Source organism: Engystomops pustulosus, chromosome 1 (genome assembly GCF_040894005.1).
Source record: "Engystomops pustulosus chromosome 1, aEngPut4.maternal, whole genome shotgun sequence".
NCBI lineage: Eukaryota > Metazoa > Chordata > Amphibia > Anura > Leptodactylidae > Engystomops > Engystomops pustulosus.
In genome coordinates, this window is record NC_092411.1 from 57,482,472 (window position 1) to 57,504,038 (window position 21,567).

Below are 21,567 nucleotides of genomic sequence, written 5' to 3' on the forward strand. Positions count from 1 at the left end.
GCAGTGTTTCCTTGTCTTTTAATCTATGACTTGTCATCTCGGCCCTTGCTCCGTGTGGATGTTCAAGGCACAGCTACTGACAGCACTAGGGACTGTGCAGACCCTTCAGCTCATTGCTGTCATGGCTGATGAGTCCTGCTCTGGCATGCTCAGCCAATGTCCTTGAGCTTGGCGTTGGAGAAGGATGCAAGGAAAGGAAATGTGCTCAAGACATGGTGAATGATCATTGATTATTTTTTTCATATCCTTCGTTTTCATTTCAACATATTGGGCGTAAATCTCCAATGCTTTCAGAAAGTGTCATGTATTCTCATGAGGTTTATTCACTTGCATGACATCTGTAATTGAAAAATTACATTGGCTTGTACTGATCTTGTGTTACAGAAGGGTCTTATTGTCCAAAGCATGACAGTTCTTGTGCTTGTTTGATTGGAAAGTGTGAAGATGGTGGAGAGATAATTTGCATTTTTACCTGAGGGCAGGCTTACTAGTGATGTATTTACAGTACAAGAAAGGACAGTATGTTAACACAAGTAAATGGGGATTTTTTTAGCTGTAGTTAGGATTATTTGTAGATTATTTTTTTCAGCACTATATTACATAGCAAATGGGGTATTGGTGTGAGATAACAGGTGTCATGTGTACCCCAAAGAAATAAAACAGATGAGCACACATGCTGCTCTATGGCACTGACTGAGATAGCCGAGTGCAGTACTTGGCTACTTCCGTCACTTTATTTATTTGGTCCATTCCTTTGATTCATGGATTACTATCATTGGGACTGGGATCCCTTTTCAAACAATTTCTTACCCCTTTAATGGAAATCTACCATGAAATTTACTAATGTTACACCACTTACAGTAAAATATGTACATCTTTAGCTCAAGAATATTCCTTCTTATAGCTTGGTTTTGTAAAATGAAGATTATAAAATCTATAAATCAGCCTGAGGGGCTCTGGTGGCCTCATCTGAGCCCCTGTGGGCTCTGCTGTGTCTAACTAACATGCATTCCCACTCTACTCTGTGCCCGCCTATCCTCACCCCTATCCCAGAGAGAAGCCAGCTCTCTGCAAACCCTGCACTAGCTGGTAAACAGACATGCTAACACTGATGCACAAGACTTGCTTATTAGCTGGCTTAGGCGGGCACATTGCGGCATGGGGCCGTGCATACAGCCTGCATGGTCACAGACCACACCCACAGAGCCTCTCTGTCTCATTTGAATATTTTTTAAAAGCATCAAACTGGGGAATTCTATGCTTATAAGAAGAAGTGTTCTGGAGTGGGTGTACATATAGATGTGTTGAAACAATGTTGTTCTTTTTTTAATGTATAGTGTAATGATCTTTGCATTGTTCAGATGTGTGTGTACTGTCGCCTGTGTTTTCTAGTCAGTGCTTGCTGCTTTTGGTGTGGGAGAAACATGGCTAGCGCACACATAATATGCCTTCTTGGTTGCTAAGCAATGTGACGTAAGTTTTAGTTGCTAGCTGCATCATTTTCTGCAAAGTCAAGGTAAAATGACTAGTATCTGTCAAGTGATGATTCAGATGTGCAGAAATGTTTTGCTTCATGGAATAATACTTCAATAGTCAGGACATATAAAATGACTTTTAATTGCTTTCAGGAGTTCACGTGCCGGTTGCAAATGTAACTTTTCTTTTATTCTTTTTAGAATACTACTCTTTTGAGAACATATTTTTAATCTATAAAGGTCGTTTCGTGAGAGGCCAAATTGTAGAACAGATACCAAATATTTAGAATTATAGGTTTGCCCGGGTAAGCAAACTCTGTGAGCTGCAAAGTGTGAAGGACATAAAAGAAATAATGCAGGAACCTGTAAGCAGAAATCGGCCTAATAAACCACTTTCACTAATTTATCGAGAAGATTAACACCTTTCAATTCATTCTCCGTTTATGGCTCAGTGTGGGCAACTTTGAAGTGAAGTGCAAATTACCGTATATACTCAAGTATAAGCCGACCCGAATATAAGGCAAGGTACCTACTTTTACCACACAAAACTGTGAAAACCTATTGACTTGAGTATAATCCTAGGGTGGGCAATGCATAGAGTAACGCGATCTAACACTGCGGCGGAGTACAGTGTAATTGTCGGACAGCGCACAAAGCTGTCCGACGTATTCATGAGGCGGAGGGGTTGGGGCGTGGTTAAGGGCGCTGACTGCCGCCTGGCGCGCAGCAGTCACTGCCGGCCTAAGGAGCGAGTGGGGCGGTCCAGGAAAGAGGCAGCGTCCGATGATTACACTGTACCCCGCCGCAGTGTTACTGGAGGTTTCCGGTAACGCTATCACTCTAACACTGCGGCGTTTGTTCAAGCACTAGGAGCTGCTTACTTTTAGTAAGCAGCCCCTAGTGCCGAAAATTTGGGTGACAGGTCCTCTTTAAGATCTTCCTCTGCACTTGATTGTAAATGGGTTCCCAGACAAAAACCAATGGGCATCCGAGGTCTCTGATTATATTAGGCGCAGACACACCTCTGCCCACCCCCAGGAGGGGTCATGGGTCCCTCCTGCCTGGTAGTACATCCAGAACCTTGGAGAAGTCATAGCTTCTGAAGGGAAGTCGTAGGTTTAGGGTTCTGGGATCATTGGATCCGGGTGAATCCCTGGATTGCATTGATGCCTAACCTTACCCATTTGCTTTGGCCCCATCCTGAGATATTTATATCTCTGGACCCAAGGGTGCTATAACCTACATAGACATATCGAAATGATACCCTGGTGATACAAGTTCCAAAAATGTATTTGCACTTGGGCTGAGATGGGCCATAACTCCATAACTCCATAACTGTAATCAACTTATTGGTTTTATGACTTCTTGTCTCTTGACTTCTTTTGGAGACACTGTAGCTGCAAAAGGTGTTAGTTAATAGCTGTACCTTGGTAAAACCATAAGGGACCTTAGAGCTCGCATTAGGGAGCATATCTCAAGCATAAAAATTACAATAAAATGAAACCTGAAGCAGAAAGACAGACTATAGTATTTCAGCCCACAACAGTAGCTGAACACTTTAAACAGAAGCTTGACTCTTATTTTAGAGACTTAAAATGATGGGCCATTAAGCATTGAAATGGGTAATATTATAATATAATATCTATTAATATCATCTACACTTACCGGCCACTTTATTAGGTACACCTGTCCAACTGCTCATTAACACTTAATTTCTAATCAGCCAATCACATGGCGGCAACTCAGTGCATTTAGGCATGTAGACATGGTCAAGACAATCTCCTGCAGTTCAAACCGAGCATCAGTATGGGGAAGAAAGGTGATTTGAGTGCCTTTGAACGTGGCATGGTTGTTGGTGCCAGAAGGACTGGTCCAAGTATTTCAGAAACTGCTGATCTACTGGGATTTTCACGCACAACCATCTCTAGGGTTTACAGAGAATGGTACGAAAAAGAAAAAACATCCAGTGGGCAGCAGTTCTGTGGGCGGAAATGCTTTGTTGATGCCAGAGGTCAGAGGAGAATGGGCTGATAGAAAGGCAACAGTGACTCAAATCGCCACCCGTTACAACCAAGGTAGGCAGAAGAGCATCTCTGAACGCACAGTACGTCGAACTTTGAGGCAGATGGGCTACAGCAGCAGAAGACCACACCAGGTGCCACTCCTTTCAGCTAAGAACAGGAAACTGAGGCTACAATTTGCACATTTGGACAGTAGAAGATTGGACAAACGTTGCCTGGTCTGATTAGTCTCGATTTCTGCTGCGACATTCGGATGGTAGGGTCAGAATTTGGCGTCAACAACATGAAAGCCTGGATCCATCCTGCCTTGTATCAATGGTTCAGGCTGGTGGTGGTGGTGTCATGGTGTGGGGAATATTTTCTTGGCACTCTTTGAGCCCCTTGGTACCAACTGAGCATCGTTGCAACGCCACAGCCTACCTGAGTATTGTTGCTGACCATGTCCATCCCTTTATGACCACAATGTACCCAACATCTGATGGCTACTTTCAGCAGGATAATGCGCCATGTCATAAAGCTGGAATCATCTCACACTGGTTTCTTGAACATGACAATGAGATCACTGTACTCAAATGGCCTCCACAGTCACCAGATCTCAATCCAATAGAGCAGTGATGGCGAACCTTTTAGCGGACGAGTGCCCAAACTGCAACCCAAACCCTCCCTTATTTATTGCGAGGTGCCAACCAAAAATTAAAGCAGTAACTTATTTCTCCCTGTTCCTCAACAATGTTCAATCATATTGGCCTCCTGAGGACAAGATGAAAAATCTGCCTCATTTTAGCTTTTTTTCCAGTGTCCTGTCTGGTGTGCTGGGGCGATGGCCTGGGTGCCCACAGAAAGGGCTCTGAGTGCCGCCTCTGGCACCTGTGCCGTAGGTTCGCCACCACTGCAATAGAGCATCTTTGGGATGTGGTAGAACGGGAGATTCGCATCATGGATGTGCAGCCGACAAATCTGCGGCAACTGTGTGATGCCATCATGTCAGTATGGACCAAAATCTCTGAGGAATGCTTCCAGCACCTTGTTGAATCTATGCCACGAAGAATTGAGGCAGTTCTGAAGGCAAAAGGGGGTCCAACCCGTTACTAGCATGGTGTACCTAATAAAGTGGCCGGTGAGTGTATATGCACACATTTAGTAAAGCCCATACTGGAAAGATGTGCTAGGTTCACAACAAGTTTCCCTAGGTCATAGATTATGTGCTGATCATGACATGTGCTTAATCCATGATCATTTAGAATACCTCTCCTGTAAATACATTACAGGAGATAATGACATAACTTTATGGCAGCCTTTTTATAGTTCTTTATTTACATTTTGTTTTCCCTGTCAAGGACATATCTCACAGATCCTCACAGGATGACATCTGTATGGCCAAGGACATTTGTAATATGTCCTCTTTTCAGAGGGCTATAACCCTAGCACTAAGAATCTCCCTCCTTTTGAAAGAGGAGAATCTTATCTTTCATAGGAATATAAAATTGTTTCTAGGTGCCAGGGAACCAGAGAAATTTCCGTTTTTTATATTATAAATCTCTCCCAAAGGCACTTTAACGGTCAGTATCTCTGGATCTCTTAGAAACACAAATTACATTCACATGATCGATGAGAGGGATTTTAGGTACCACAGATCCAAAGTTATAGCCTTCTGAAGTGTGCAACCCCCTCCATTGTATTAGCCAGCAGGCTGCAGGGACAATTTGGAAGGCCTATAATTTCTTGGCGACATTCTAAAGCCCTTTCTGAATGTTGGCACCACATTTGCATTGTGCCATTCACTTGACACTGTACCACTCAGGGAATCTCTGAAAACACGGGGCCGTCATGTACAGCCACAGGGGAAAATAAGGGAAAACACAGTGTAATCTGATTGGGGCAAACAGTAAGTATAATTCTTATTGTTAGTTATTTTTGTTTCATGGCAGTATAAATACTGTACTATACTGTACTGTCTCTCTTTACTTGTTTTGCCTGCTCACTCTTTAAACTATTTTCTAAATCAACGCTTTCTGGATAATTTTAGCTGTTACTATAAATGGAAGCCCTGCATCTTCAATTTCTTGTAACGGTGGTGGTGGTGGTGTTGCTTTGTTTTGTTCTTTTTGGGGAAGGAGGTAAATTTAATTGATTCAATTAAAGCAGCCAACAGCAAATGTATCTTCTAAATGATCTTGTCCAAAGAATTGTCAATCTACTGCATACAACTCTGAATACCTGAAGAGAAGTCTCAAGATGGCATTTTACTTCCACTTTACCTACAAATTTTCAATAGCAGAGATACAGTAAAATATGTTTTACTCTTGTGTTTTTTATAGCAATGGGTTGCTTAAAGGGGTATATCAAGACTTCTTCATTTATTGTTCATTTATCACAATCTATCTATAAGGATGTAGAGAAAGGGACTACCAGATTTCTATTTCTTTGTTTAAATGTTGCTGTCACCAATCTTCAGTAGCATTTGCTATCTCAGTGTTTTACCGACCGACTAGGATGGTTATTAATATTTCTGTCCTGCCACTCTACAAAAAACATTATGGAAACACTGCTTGATATTATTTCTTAGTAAACAATAACTCCATGGTGCAGGACTAAACAATGCAACAATAAAAAGAGTGGATCATAGGTTTCTTTTATTTTTTTATGGCTCTTTTTCCTCTCGGTTATCACTTACAACAGATGAAGGCACCCCTTGGTGTTCTAGCCAAAGCGCTAGATATCTCTCTGTGCCAATGGTGACTAATTCTGCATTGTAATGTTATAAGCTGAGCTGTCCATACTTAGGATGCTGGTGCTGAAAGCTTATTTATAATCTGTGTAATTGCAATTTAATTAATCTTCTATTGTTGGAGAACTCTCCTTGATGTATGTTTAAGTTAAAGGGAACCTGTCGCCACATTTTCACAAATACAGTTGGTGACAGGTTCCCATAGAGCCCTTTTAAGTAATTGACACCCTTCTTTTAGCATATAGCACTTCTTGTTATATGACCAAGGTGATGTCATCTAAGGACCTTTAACCCATTTATTTTTGCAACGTCTATAGCATGCATATGTCTGATCACGTGAAATCACAGCATTCCTCTATGGACTTCTTCTCCTCCCCATGTCTCCAAAGATTTGTAATCTTCCCCATTCTCCATGAAGGCATGCTGTGATTTTATGTGACCAGATGCATACAAGGAGTAGACATTGCAAATATAACTCGGTTAGAGGACCTTAGATGACATCACCCTGGTCACATGACATTAAGTGCCCAATGATAGAAAGCCATGGAAAGTAACCATGTAGGGGTAAGGGCAATGCTTTTTAATCATAGTTTTTAATGTGTAAAGTATTCATTTTGGGTGGGTTCATTTTAATGGCAGGTTCATCAGTTGTAAACTTTCAACAAATAAATTAAATTGTTTGTATAATGATACAAAATGTTTTAATATACTTTCTGTATACATTCTAGCTTGCTGCCATTCGAACCAATCCATGCCCATGTGATATGACACAGGTTCACGTCTATTTTTAGAACACACTTGCTAACGAGCTGTACACCTGTATAACATCACACGACTTTTTTTTCCTTTTGATCTCCATTCACAAAATCTTTTTTTGTTATTTTAACTTTTTTTTATAATCTACATTCTAAGTAGTTATTTTAGACTGCATATATTTTTTAGCCATCATAATTTGTATTTAAAAATAAAAACAATTTTGATGTGCTTATTTTCTTCCCGTAAATCTTCCAATGACAATTTTTGGAGGTACTTTCACAGTTGTATTTGCATTTTCTTATTTCCGTGTGTTTGTGTTTTTAAATGGCTGTTAAAAGACGTGTAGTTACAATGGTAAGCATGTCCATGTTTGTAAGCATCATATAACTTCGGAATTGTAAGCGGTTCTTAATTAATTATACTATGCTGTAATGCAATAATATGCTGATACTATGCCATGATATGCTGTTACTGTTAACATTAACTTGGATATGAATATTTTTTCACTTAAAAAATTTTGCACAAAGTAAATGTAGCTGAAATCTTATGCAAGTATATAAACATCTCAGTGTGTAGAGCAAGCCTATCATCATGAGATTAATGGATTATAAAGAAGTGAACTATGTACTTGTTTCTCCATGCATGGAGAGGCCATTTTCGTAAAGACAAATTGTATTTTTATCGGAATACTTATTTTTATGGAGACTTTTTTTTCTTTGTAACCCTCGTCTCTGAGGAGGCATATAGCATAACCTTTTTTCCTTATAGGCAACCACACACAGAAAGTTTGGGTGTTTTTGGGTATTGTAGAGAAAAAATATTCCCAGAGGATATTCACACAAAAGCAGGACATGCTGCAGAGAGTGGAGTTCTAAATTGTTTGCTAGAAATCAGATTCAGTACAGAATTTTTATATCTCTTTTACTTCTTAAGCTGGCCATATGTATTAATGGTGTATGGGCCAAAGCAGCCAATTTGGTCAGCGGACCATCTAATGTGCATGGCTACCTTCCAGCAAAAGTCAAAGGAAATCTGGATTAGTTGTTCTTTAGTGACCTATCTTTTTATTCTCTGGAGATGCCTGGCAATAGATTTCTCCCTTTCTCCATTCGACACACATGCATTACTTGGAGAAGAAATCATATGTGTAGTGATTTCAGTGAGATAACTGTCGGCTGACAACTGTCTGAAGTGTATGACAAGCCTACCTCTGTGTGCAGGCCACATTTTTACATACTCTAAGGCTATATTCACACTGCCATTGCCCGCCCGTACCGTACCGTAGCGGGCAACGGCAGTGTACGGGGAGAGGAGGAGGAGGTGAGCGCAGCTCACCCCCGCCCCTCTCCATAGCAACCTATGGCGCACGGCCCCGTATTACGGGAAAAGATAGGACAGGTCCTATCTTTTTCCCGGGTACGGAACGGTACGGTGCCGCACGTGTGCGGCACCGTACCGCTCCCGTAGGGTGCCGTGCGCCCATAGGAGTGTATGGGGGACGTATATCGGCCGTATATACGTCCCCCATACGTTCGTGTGAATATAGACTAAGAGGTTGGTCACGGTCTAGTAGTAGTCACTTTGGCCCTTACAAACTTACATAAAATGTAAGGATTATAATTCTAAAGAGCATTTCTTATGTTTCAAAGCTTATTTTCTCAGTTACATTGATGGTCTTTTTATGTCTATTTATTGTAGTTTTCAGGTTTTGTACCTTGTGTTATTCCATGTGAGTGTGTATAAAACCTTATTTTAGAAGTTAGTCTAGAAGAATTTCATGATGGCTGACAGCTGTTATTGACTAGTTTGCTGACCAAGAGTAGAGCCATGTGGTCTAGCGTTCTAAATTAGCCAGAAGATACTGAAGCCACCTCCGTACCCAACCGTCACTGTACGTTATGGCAATGTACCCTATACTACTTGGTACTCCTGGGGAAGGGGATAGGAAAATTGCTTTTTGGGGGGGCTAAGAATCTTGGTGCTAGCCATTTTTATTGGCTAAACTAAGAAGGATAATAACCGTGAGTAACCCCTTCAATTCACCTGAGCTGCTGGAAAATTCCAAAACCTCTATGCACACCTCAGAAGGCCCCTGTAATGGCTGGTATGGTGCGGTAGTATGTTGTGTCGGTCATGTTGGGGGAAGCTGCATGTGTAGAAGGACCTAAAGGTTGATTTAATAACCTATACAGTGTAAATCATCACAGTCCTCTTTCTTGTAAAGGTCTAGATAGTAAAATACTGGGCTCTTTTATAATCTCTTTTCCAGGCTTTTTCAGTAAAGTTTATTTTCTGGCCGGCTTACTGGATGGATTTCTCATAAGAATCCTCTTATCACGCTTCATTTTCATAGTGGAACAACACAGCACTTGACAGGTTTGGAAATGATGGTAGAAGACGGTTTTATACACAGTACACATATAATGTCTGCTATTATTCTGAGGCCATAAATCTCAGATGGAGCTGCATTTGCTTGCCATAAACTGCTTGGCATAACACATTTCCTCTGCCCTCTCAAATCACTGCTTTCTAGTCTAACACTTGGTTGCATTGAAGCTTTGCATTTGGGCAGTTTATTTGTCTATATAGCACTGCTGGATGTAAATTAAATAATAATATAGAGGAATTGGAAGCTAAGAGAAAAATGTCTTGGTGCCTAAGAGGCTTAGAGGAGGAAATGTTTTTAATAGTTGGCCGATCCTGAAGTTGAAAGCATTTTAAATCAATCTGTCATAGCGTGGAATAAAATAATTAGATGGTCGACTGAAGCGAACGAGTGCAAGCAAAACTTAAAAGTTGCAAACTTATACAGACTGTTCCATTTTTAGGAATTCCTTTTAACTATTAATTGTTTTTTTTTCTGCTCTTTTTTTTCTTAGTAATAAGTAACAATAATATAATAAGTAATGGAGTCTTGGTATCTGAGTTGGGGGAAAACTCGCTTTTCTTTTGGACTAGTGAAAGAGGGACAAAAAGATTTACCCTAAACCATGCCCACTGCCCAGCCCACAGTACAAGCTTAAACCATGATCAGTTAGGGTGTCGTTTTTAGAAGAAAGCAGTCATATTTTTCAACCCCCAGGTAAACCCTTTAATGGACAGAAACTATGTATCATCACCTCGATTGTCAATATGTATGCAGTATGTGCAGAATAGTTGGCAGCTTTATCATTTAATTTAATCATACTCCATGCACCTGTGGGACCAAACCTAGAACTACTCAACTGAAATCTGCAGTGCGGGGTTTAATGCGGTTAATCCAACATGTGCATGGAGTGAGTTGTCGAGCCAAATTTACTCATGAAGAACCGGCTTCAGACATATTTTTCCGTTTTCAGTGCGCATAGACCCAATTTATTGTAGCATAACATAGAAGTAGTTGCATGGTAAAAGTAAACATCCCTACAACTGGAATGTGTGTTAAACTCAACTGAGCATCAGTGTTAGTGCAATTTTGATAGGATGTCTCTCTGAATCGTTTTATCAACAAGTAAACCATAATATTCTATACATGTTCTCAAGCACTTATTTTTCATTGTACATAATTATTCTTCATCACTGTAAGTATTTCTTTTCATTCTCGCTGACTTTATTTTCTTCTCCAATTAATCCAGTATTTGCAGAAAATTAGAGAGAATGAAATGTTCCTGTTCTGTTGTACATGATTCCCATTATGTAGAAGCAATATGTTATAAATGGAGGATGAGAAAAACTGTGACAAGCCAGGGCTTTTTATGTGACGCACACCAGTTATGTAGCTCCTAGTTAAATCTTTCTGGCAGGACATATGACAAGGGAAATATGGCACGAGAAGGCATTGCCGAGTTTATGGCAGCTCGGAATGAAGTGGCAGACTCTGTCTTCCCTAAGAAAAAAAATCCTTCTCTGAATGAAACAATCTTATAATTGAATGGTTACAAATCGGTTGTGTTTTTGCCAGTGTTTTCTATGCACTCACTAAATGAAGAATAATATAAATGGTGCACAGTAACAATCTCATTCATTACCTATTCATTGACCTTAGAGTTTTCTGAATATTTTAATCATGTGTAAAGAATATGCAGGCACACAAAGTTTAAGTTGAAGTTAATGAAAAAAAATTTATTGCGGTAATCCAAAGTATAATGTTTCGGCTAAAATAAGCCTTTTTCAAATACTGTGAAAAGTCAAGACAAAACAAAGTTAGAAATGAATCTTAGCAATCTGACATAAACAGCTGTCATGAGACACAAGTTGTCCATATACATTGTGTTCATCAACTATCTTATACAGTACTGTATATAGTGTACATCATATTATGTGTATAATCCTATCTCTGAATCAAATAATAACATCTCAGAGTTAAATAGTAACATGTGCAAAATCATATACCAGGTTCTATCTATAGGGGGGTTTACATAATTGCAGAAATGTCTGTGATATCTGTCAGTTTCTATTAAGGTACAAATCATACTAACAGAACAATTGCTAAGATAAGTTGCATCAGATCAAAATGCAGGTCACTTATATGGGCAATGGCCTGGGGCTTACTGTCCACTGCTGTAAGAAGGAAGTAAGAAAGAAGTCCAGCATTTATGTCTCTGTAGCGCGAGGGCGTGACTTGGCTGCCGATGGAGTAAGCCGCACTGCGCCGGAGCTCCACAACAGAATCCTGACACCTCCAGCTAACTGACCTGGTGGGCGCGGGTCCCCACCTATAAAAACCCCGGTGAGTGGCGCGGTCCGGTTCGGAGGCAGGCTCCCCAGGAATAAGCGGAGGTGCCTGACCAGTCACAAGAAGTGCTGACCCTACAGGCCAAAGCCGATGATTTAGCGAACAGACTAAGCTGGAATAATGTAAGAATAGTAGGCATGCCGGAAAAGGTGGTGGGGCAGAATCCTGATGATTTTTCCTGATGGCTCCTGGAGGTTTTCCAGCGAGATAATCTCACCCCTCTGTTCGCAGTGGAGAGAGCGCATTGGGTGCCTACCAGGCCGGGACTGCCAGGAGGACCACCACGGCCAGTATTGGTCAAGTTACTGCACTACAAGGACCGGGATCGTATCCTGCAGATGGCTCGAGGCCCTAATGATATAACGGTTAATGGAGTGAGAGTGGCTTTCTTTCAGGACTTTTTGGCAGAAATTCAGAAGAAGCTGATGCAATTCCTGGATATCAAGCGGCGGCTGAGAGCGCTGGAGGTGCCTTATTCCATGTTGTATCTGGCAAGGTTGAGAGTGGTAGCTTTTTGGAACACACAGAAAGCGGCTTTGCAGCGGGTGGATGCCAATTAAGGGTGTCTGAGAAGACCAGCAGAGGACCCGGCAAGGGAATAGAGGATCCTTGCTGTGGCCTACATAATATTGCGGGGGTTTTCTCTTGGGATTCGTGTCTCTGTAACGCTGCGTGGTATTGCACGTCTGTGCTTGATCACGGCCCTCTGCCGACTGAAGGAGCAGTGCGTATAAGAAGGGAAGACCACTGCCCCTGGAGGAGGGTGTGGCGCAGGAGGACCTATCCTGATTCAGGGGTGTGTATATGAAGCGCCGATGTGAAGACATGAGTGATGTGAGAGGCGTATTTCTTACGAATCCGAGGGGGGAAAAAAGGTGGGGGGGTGGAGAAGGAGAAAAAAAAAAGAAAAAGAACCAGAGAGAGAAGAAAGAAATAGAGGGTCAGGTGATCCAATAACTGAGAAAGATACTAGTTAGGGTAGCAGTATGTGGCCCCAGTAGCCTCATCGATTCTTCAGCGTGACTTATTTAAAAACCCTCCCTCCTCACGATCTCTCACTGGTCATGTCTCGCTTGTGCTTGCACGGAAACATCTAATTTCGGTTAGAGTGGAGGCTGCTGCCTCATCTCCACTTCTAGATAGCATCCCCCTCATTGAAGGCGGGGCAGTGCTAGGCAGTTAATTGGACATGCAACTCGCTACATAGTTTGCTTATCTGCTGGCACCTCACTGTCTACCAACCGTGCGCTCGATGTGGCAGATGCTCAGATAGCAATGAAAATGCACAGCAGTCTTCACTCTAACTGTGCATGTCTGCAATCAGGTGCTGACTGCACAAGGGCGGGAATCGTTTGCTCAATCAACGGGAGGATGCAGGGAGACAGAGGCAAGGAGCAATGGGGAAGAGGGAGTTGTTTTTTTTTTCTTAATTTAAAATCTTGGAGGACAAGCTTTGTTTTAAGGAGGTGTAGCTGCTAAGATCTAGGATAAACACGCCCTGCAGACACAGGACATGAGCAGGCAGGTAGCCTGGTAAAGTTTTATATAAATTTATCGATTGAAAGAAAAAAGGCAGGATTCTGATTTGAGCATATTCTTTGTTATTGACTGTGGTGAGTGTCTGGTAATAGACTCCCTGTAATGTATTCTGAAGGGGGTCCATTTGCTATGGCTTCAGTGGGTTTTAAAGGTCACCAGGGACCTCATTTTGACTAAAGACAGATTGTAAAAGTCTCTCTGCCTTTTCTAAAAATTTGCAGTACAATATAATTGTGTGTTATAACTTACTCTTGCAACCTGACAAAATCCTGCTGTAGTCCCAGGGGCTGGGCTTTGGTTTGGATGCATTTCAAAAAACATGTGAGTTGTCTAAACTGCAGGCAGCCTCCATCTTTGTGCTCCTGTACAGCTTGTCCCTCCCCCACTGATTTCAGGCTCACCAAGCTGTAACCTTGCAGAAGAAGCCAGAGGCACAAAGGTGGAGGCTGAGATCTGAGGAGTGAGTAACACAGACAAGTTACGTGTTGTTTTTTTTTTTTCAATGCATCCAAACCTGTGACTACCCCAGGATTTTGTCAGGGTGCAAGGTAAGTTATAACACAAAATTATATTGTAATGCAAATGCTTATAAAAAACAAAGGCAGATGTGCACTGCAGGTGTGATGGGCTTCTGCAACCCGTCTTTAGTGAAAATGAGGTCCATGATGACAGGTTCCCTTTAAAGGAAATCAATTGCTTAAAAAACAAAAAAAAAACCTCACCCCTGCTCCTCTTCACCTTGATCCTGGTGCTATCCGTCACTAGTCTCGACACGCTGAGATCACTTAGAGAACAAAGTTATAATAAAGCAGCACGGACGTGGGGACAAGATGCCCGACACAGGCTGCAAACTATGTACACTCTTGCACGTCAATCTCGCATGAGGGGTATGAATTCACGCCTCTTGTATAATGTTACCCCCTTCTCCCATGCTCTGAGGTGCAAGGACGTGCATAATTAGCAGCTTGGAGCACTGTGCTGCTAATTAGAACTTTCTTTTCTAGGTGATCAGACGTGTCAAGAGTAGCGACGGACAGCGCCAGGATCAAGATGTGTAGGTGAGAAGTCAGGACACTGATTTGGCAGCACCGAGCCAACAATTATTGACAATCAACTTAACTGTGCTATGAATTATTGTACATGTATTTTCAATTGTGTTTGTGTAATGGAGGAGTTGATTTTTGGCTAGCCAGAATCCCTTAAAGGAAACCTACCATTTCAAATGGTAGGGGTAAGCTGTAAGTACCGAGCACCAGCTCAGGGTGAGCTGGTGCCGGCACTTACTTTCGTTAGTGTTATAAACCGCGGTATCGCGGTTTTAACACTTTTTAAACTTTAGAGCAGAAGGGGCTTCGGCGCTGCACGCGACCGTGCGCGCGCAACATCTCCGCTATTTCCTATGTAGGCGCGCACGCGATCGTGCGCACGCAGCGCCGAAGCCTCTTCTGCTCTAAAGTTTAAAAAGTGTTAAAACCGCGATACCGCGGTTTATAACACTAACGAAAGTAAGTACCGGCACCAGCTCACCCTGAGCTGGTGCTTGGTACTTACAGCTTACCCCTACCATTTGAAATGGTAGGTTTCCTTTAAAGTATTGACTTCCTCAGATGAGATTGTCTGAGATCATGAAGTCGTTTGAGCAGAATTTCTAAAGAAGATGGAACTTTATTGCTTTGGAGGATAAAAGTTGCATGACAAGTATATCTTCTATTTCACTGATTAGATCCTCTGTTACATCACATCTGATATTCAGTTTGACAAGACTAAAATCATGAGTGCTTTCAAAGAAATAGATTGTGAACTATAGGGACAAAATACATACTCTCCCCACATAATCCCCCGTCCCCACTACCTAATGCTCTGCAATTTCTGTTCCAGCATGGATTTCCTAACACAAGATCTTCTCATTGTTGCAGCCAAACCCTGGCTACTTTTGGCCGCCTCCTTCTAATGCTTTTAGATAAATGTAATGTTATCCACCATATGGATTCTAATATAAATATGGTTGCTAGAGACGTATTCCAAGTCCAGTGACAAGTTATTGTGATGCATATTGCTACTTTACAGAAATCCTGCTAAATGTGCATCTTTAAAACTAGCATTTTAGATTTTATTTAAGGGAACTGAAACCCACAACCAGTTCTTTCACTGTTTCTGTTTTATCCTTATGCTCCAACCAATCACTGTTTGAATATTTGACATATTGATATCAATTAGAAGAACAGGGGCTAGCAAGAGATTTAGGGAGGCAATCATATGTGAATTGACAACTTTTGTACTACTCATTTGATTAAAGGGACTTTCCATATTGAACATCTTTAACACCACATGCAACTCTTGTATATTAACAAAGCATTGTTTATTTGAGTTCATTTGGTATATATTTATATATATCACTTGTATTAACTACCGTATTATCTTGAGCAAATACTTTAGTTTTCAATTTATTTGGTCAGTGGTCAGCCAACAATAAAAAACAGTTCAACGTACAAGAATCTATGAATGTGCATATTGTAAGCCTGTTTGTGCTTTTACTATGTAACTTGGAGGTGTCTTCCTTTAAATAAAAATCCTGTAATTGCTTGACACCCTGAGTTGGGGCATTACTGCTTATCCCTAGTCTTTTTGAACTACTTTTTGAGCAGCACATGACCACTGCAGTTAGTCAGTGACCACCATGGTCATGTGATACTGGGTTTTTTTTTTCAAAAATGTTTTTTTTTTCAAAAACCTTTTTTTTTACTTGGACAACTCTTTCAACAATATATACATTATTTTTTTACTGTAACTTTCCTAATTGTATAAAATTGTTTTTTTTTTTAAGCTATTGACTTAAAGAATGGATCTGGAGAAGTTTACCGTGGCAGTGTCCGTGGCCGAGCTGATACCTCATTTACATTGTCTGATGAAGACTTCATGGATTTTGTTTTGGGGAAACTCAATCCACAAAAGGTACACGCTCCTTCACAATGGGGATTCAGGTCTTTAATTTATCTAATGCACAAAATCAATGTAGCCAACAGCTATTCAGAGCATTGAAAGCTACTATATAACATATATTTTTTTCTGTAAAACTTTTTTTTTTTTTTTACACAAAAACGCTTTGGCAATGTATGTACTATGCTCTGGGGGGCTGCTTAAAATGAGTTTCCTGGTGACAGGTTCCCATTTAAGCTTCCTCACATGAAGTGGCTAGTGATTTATCTCCAGCTTCACAGACGCAGATAAGATTAGGATAAATTCAACTCATCATTTCGACTACTTTGCATAGCAATTTCCAACAGTCTAGTAAACTAGAAAAATGCTTCTAGCATTCGCTAGCTTCCCCAAATTGGACCCCCTTCCACTAAATTGGAGGTCCCAGGACCCATATTTCACCTTGCATGCTTCACGGTCTTTCTATTGAAACTTCTCCCACTGAGCATGCATGTTGCTTCTGTATTCCAAACCTATGTAAACCGATAGATACAACCAAGTACAGCTGTAAATCCATGCTGTCCCAGCCAAGAACTAACCCCTGCTCCCTTCCACAGTGGTAGCTTGAGCTTTGGGATAAGCAATCACTGTGTAGTGATGAGTCTCTGTTATAAGTTTTACTGAGTGGATATTTTCTGCATCGGCTGGGGAAACTATGGACCAAGACCTTTTAAAGTGCTTTAATTTTTTACCCTGTGTCATTGAGCACCCCTTTATAGTCCTGACTCATTCCTGTTTTTTACCTCATTTTATAACAATTGAATAACTTGTTTTGGGCATGTCGTCCTTTCTCTTGTTGCTGCCTTTCATCTCCAGTCACAATTCATTTCTAAACTTATGGATAATTCTAGAAAATACTCAGCCAAGTAGAGTATTCACGGCTCCATGACTTTGCAATCTGTTCGCAGATCCATACCAATTAAATGTACAAGACATAAAAGAAAAGTACAAGAGAGCTAGGGCATGAAAAGATAAAATGCAATGGCATTATCTTCATACCACTGACTCAGCAGTGAAACTTAACTTTGCCTTTAAGGCAAAAGTATCTTAATAGATTGGAATACTCAGCATTCTTCTAAGCATCATGAAAAGAATAATAATCTGGAGCCATACATTTACCACAGTGAAGACCGCTCAACGTGTAGGAAATGCCCCATCCCTTGCAATGTGTCCTGATAGATTTTTTTTTTTTTTTTTGCCAGACATTTAATTTAGCGCTTTCTTCCTTTGCTTTTGCCAGGATGTGACTGCAAAATTAAGTGTGCGTTTATGTCTTCCGGGAAGAAAAGATGGAAATTTCAATGTGTCGCTGATTAAATCACATCTGAGGTTGTTCATTTGTGATGCTGTGCATGAATTTTTTTTTTATTTTTTAGAATAACTCATCTCAACTGTTTGGGGAATAGCTGTGCTTTCCAATGTGGGGGAAAAAGGAAATATAGTTCAAAAGAGAGAGAATGAAACAAGATGTGTGTCTGACGCATCTTCATTGTTTTATTTCCAGGCGTTCTTTGCTGGAAAGTTGAAAGTCAAAGGTAACATCATGCTGAGCCAGAAACTGGAAGCCATATTGAAAGACTATGCTAAGCTGTGAGCATGTTCCTGCTGATCCAGCCGATACCGTCCTCTGCACTGCGTGTGCTGTAATCGAGCACTTAGAATAATACTGTAATGAGAAATGTAAGCAATCTAACAATTGTCAGAATACTTAACTACTTGGCGAATGAAAAACTGGACCACTTAAATTGTTTAGGATCCTAAATTTCTCCTTTCATCTAACAAGTTAAGGAAGCAATGAATAATATCTATAGAAAACTGGACCCCGTTCATTATTTAGGTTCTTCAATTCAGAATCAATAATTTCTCCTCATGATAAATATTAATAGAAATCTTGGATAAGGAACTGGGAAAATTTATACGTAACTCTCTAAGTCAGGATATCATTTCCAAGCAAAATAATATTATATTCGGTGATATAAATGCAGTAGTACTGAATTTGTTGGGGAAATGTGCACTCATTGACCGTAAAGGAAACCTACCATGAGTAATCTAGTATCAGAAGTAGATCTGTTGGTAGATTCATCCTGCCTGTCTCTGCCCTAATCTGTAATTTCACGATCTTGGAACCTAACTTGTTAAAAAAATTTTTATTTTAGTAATATGTAAATGAACTGCATAGGCTATTGAGGCTTGTACTAGCCTGGCCGGGCAGTGGGAGCTAAGGCTACTCCACACCCCAGTAGCCTCTGTGAGTTAATTTACATTTTACTAAAATAAAGTTCTGAACAAATTAGGTTAGGTACCAGGATTATTAAATTACAGATTAGGGCAGATGCAGGCAGGAATAATCTACCGTTTGGTCCACTTCTGATGGTAGATTCCTCATTTGTAGGTTGAGATGACCAACTCTGCACTGCTGCATTGACAAAATCCACTCGCATCCCCCTCTGACTCCAGTAGCTTCGCATAGCACTGGTTTGCTGTTCACAAGGCCAAGAAAGCTTTGGTTCTTGGCTCTTGGGGTCTGCATGCTGTCACCCACCCTACTATGCATAAGGAAAGCTTGAATAACATGAATCTGCAGTAACCAAATGTAGGTAATCCCTTATATTGATTTATACAACTGACATTGTGCAAGCAATGGATATTCAGAAAGGAGAAAACTTTCCTTCTCATGCAATAGCTCATTACCTTAATGATATCTCTGTGGTCCTGTCACAATACACAGAGCTATGTTGTACCTAACATGTATGTAAATACCAATTTTAATAAAAGCAATGATTGATTTAAGGCACTGCTCAAAGTGTCTATTTAATGGTAAAATTGTTCTCATTGGGGAAAAATCCATCTATTTTCATGCTCCAGTGAATCGCTTTATTAGATAATTTCATTGTTTTGTTTTTTATTCTCTTTTTGCCATGCAAACCACATCAGAAATATGTTCCACTGCGCCGTGCAAGCTGTTCACTCAGAGGATTGCCGTAATGTTTCATTTATTACTTTGCTTTGTGTCTTACATAAAGCCAAAACAGATATTTAATTGTCCTTAAATCATTTGCGTGCCGTATTTAATATAGATTTAGGATAATGTACTTGGATTTCACATGTCATCCAAGGTTACAGAAATGTATTAAATCCATCCCAGTGCACAGGGCTTGGAAAATGAGGATGGAATCACAGGTGCAGATGTTAAAATAGAGTTCACATGGGTTATTAGTATTCCAACTTTCTATTATAAGCTACAGGCATCGGGAAAAAACACTTTAACTCAAAACAGGATTTAGACTTTGTGGCTGTTTATGCAAAAACAAATCCTTTCTTTGGTATAATAGAATATTTTAGAACTATGAAGTAAGGAAGTGACTAGAATTAAATGTATTTCTCCCTCTGTCTGGCATCTGTTCTCTATCGTAGATAGACCCTACTTTATCATAGACCCTACTTTATCACAGATAGACCTGAATACGATACTTTGCAAACAATGAAAAAGTTTCTTATTTTAAACAAAAAGGCTCTTGTATATTGAGCTGAAATGCTGCCTGTGAATCAATAATGTTTTTTTTTCTTTACTACTCTAGTGTATGCTAATAAAATTTTATTTTATGGGGTGTGACCTGGAGCAACACTGTGCAAAACAAAAACCGAAATTTGAATGGGTCCTCATGATAGAAAACACTTTCTCCAGATCAGAAGGTATCACCAGTTACCCTCCTTTAGAGATGTAGCATTTATAGTAATTTCAATTATCTCCATGTTCAAGTATTATATTTTGACTTGGGACCTGGTCGCCACTCAACAGAGGGGACCCGAGAAGAGAGAGAGCGCAGAGGACTCAAGTGAGTCATTATTTGTATGTAATTCCACCTGATGAAGGCTCCCGCCCGGAGCCGAAGCGCGTTGTGTTGTACCAATACAAACGTATTGAAACCAAATAGGCCTTTTTTCCTAGATATAGAGTTAACATTAACCAAATATTATAATTAATTTTTTAGACAAGTTCTGCATGTACGCCAGGAAAGCTAGCAATTTACATGCTGAGCATGTCCATAGACACGCTTTTTTAGTCAATGTCTGAGTTTACTTTGTGTCCTGCAGGCAAAACCCGATTAAAAAAAAAAGCATAGTAGACTTGTCAAAACAGAGAAGGAGATGCAGACCTTGTGCTCAACCATAACCCCATGTCTCTGCCTTCTTGCTCCGAGCTGCACCAAGCTGCAGAAAACAACTAGATGACAGTCCCTACTCTTTTTATGTGCACAGAGCAAATGGCAAGGGAACAGAGAGAGCCAGAAACAGACAGATTAATATGACAGACACAAGCACAGTCAGAATAACTGGTGGTGAGCTACAGAATCTCATAGCATAAAGGAGTAGTCAGAAAAAAAACAGGGGTTTAAATACACTGCAAGCACAATAGAAATGGAAGAACTACAGGTAGTAAGACACCGTCACAGCTGCTGGATGCATTGGCCATCCATCACTCAAACCACACCAGACAACGCCCCAGCTCAGAAACCAGATCTATTCATCCAGCTTTCCACAGATCGTAAGTCCAACTCTGTCAAAGGAACTTACTCTGCAGAGCAGCCCTAGATGGGGTTCATACGCCCAGAACACTACCACAGGAATCCATTTAGCGAGTTCTGACCAGACTGAGCTTTTTTGTCTTCCTGCAGAAAAAAAAATTATACATTCAGGAAAGGCCAATAAAGCAAACATGCATCGGGAGGCGCTGTTTTTAGGACCCCATTATTTGTGGCTGGATTGGATGTAAGTGTAAACCGCATGTCATCATTGGTTAGACACATTATTGTGTGTCCATTTACTCCTCACCAGCAATTTGATTATTTGCCATATTAAATAAGACATTCTTACAAGGGATGTATCGGGATAGATTTATTAATCTGTCCACGACAGAATTCTATCGAAGTTTGCACTAAAAACTGTCTGCACCCCATTTATAAAGGATTTTAGACAGGCTCTCCTACGACTAGCTTGACAAAAAGGGGCGTGGTCTAAGAAAAGGGGCGTGTCCTAGTGCCAGAAAGCTCCATGTGTCGGAAATACTCGTCAGAATTGTGTTTTAACGTGCAGGTGTAAAGTAAGCCAACTAATAGGTGCAGAGTAGGACTATAGACTAGTCTTATTCTAGGACAGATTTATCATCCAGCATCAGACACTTTTATAAATCTGGTGCAGAATAAAACTGTCTAGTCCAACTCTGCCCTGTCTAACCTTAGGACACTTTTTATAAATCTGCCCCATTATATTTACATGTAACTATTATACTGGTGTACAAGGTACTGTGGTGATTCCTAATCGGCTGACCCAATATTTTGGGCTGTGTCCCATGTAGGT

At 40.6% G+C, this 21,567-nt stretch overlaps 1 protein-coding gene across 1 annotated transcript in view; it reads left to right on the plus strand.

Annotated features, from left to right (window-relative positions):
- Window positions 1-18,999, plus strand: part of HSD17B4 (hydroxysteroid 17-beta dehydrogenase 4) — a 185,798-nt gene extending 166,799 nt beyond the window's left edge. The window contains exons 23-24 of the mRNA XM_072141145.1: window positions 16,058-16,185; window positions 17,714-18,999. Coding sequence (XP_071997246.1) covers window positions 16,058-16,185; window positions 17,714-17,803 — 218 coding nt within the window. The 3' untranslated portion in view covers window positions 17,804-18,999. The remainder of the gene's footprint in view (window positions 1-16,057; window positions 16,186-17,713) is intronic.
- The last annotated feature ends 2,568 nt before the right edge of the window (window positions 19,000-21,567 follow it).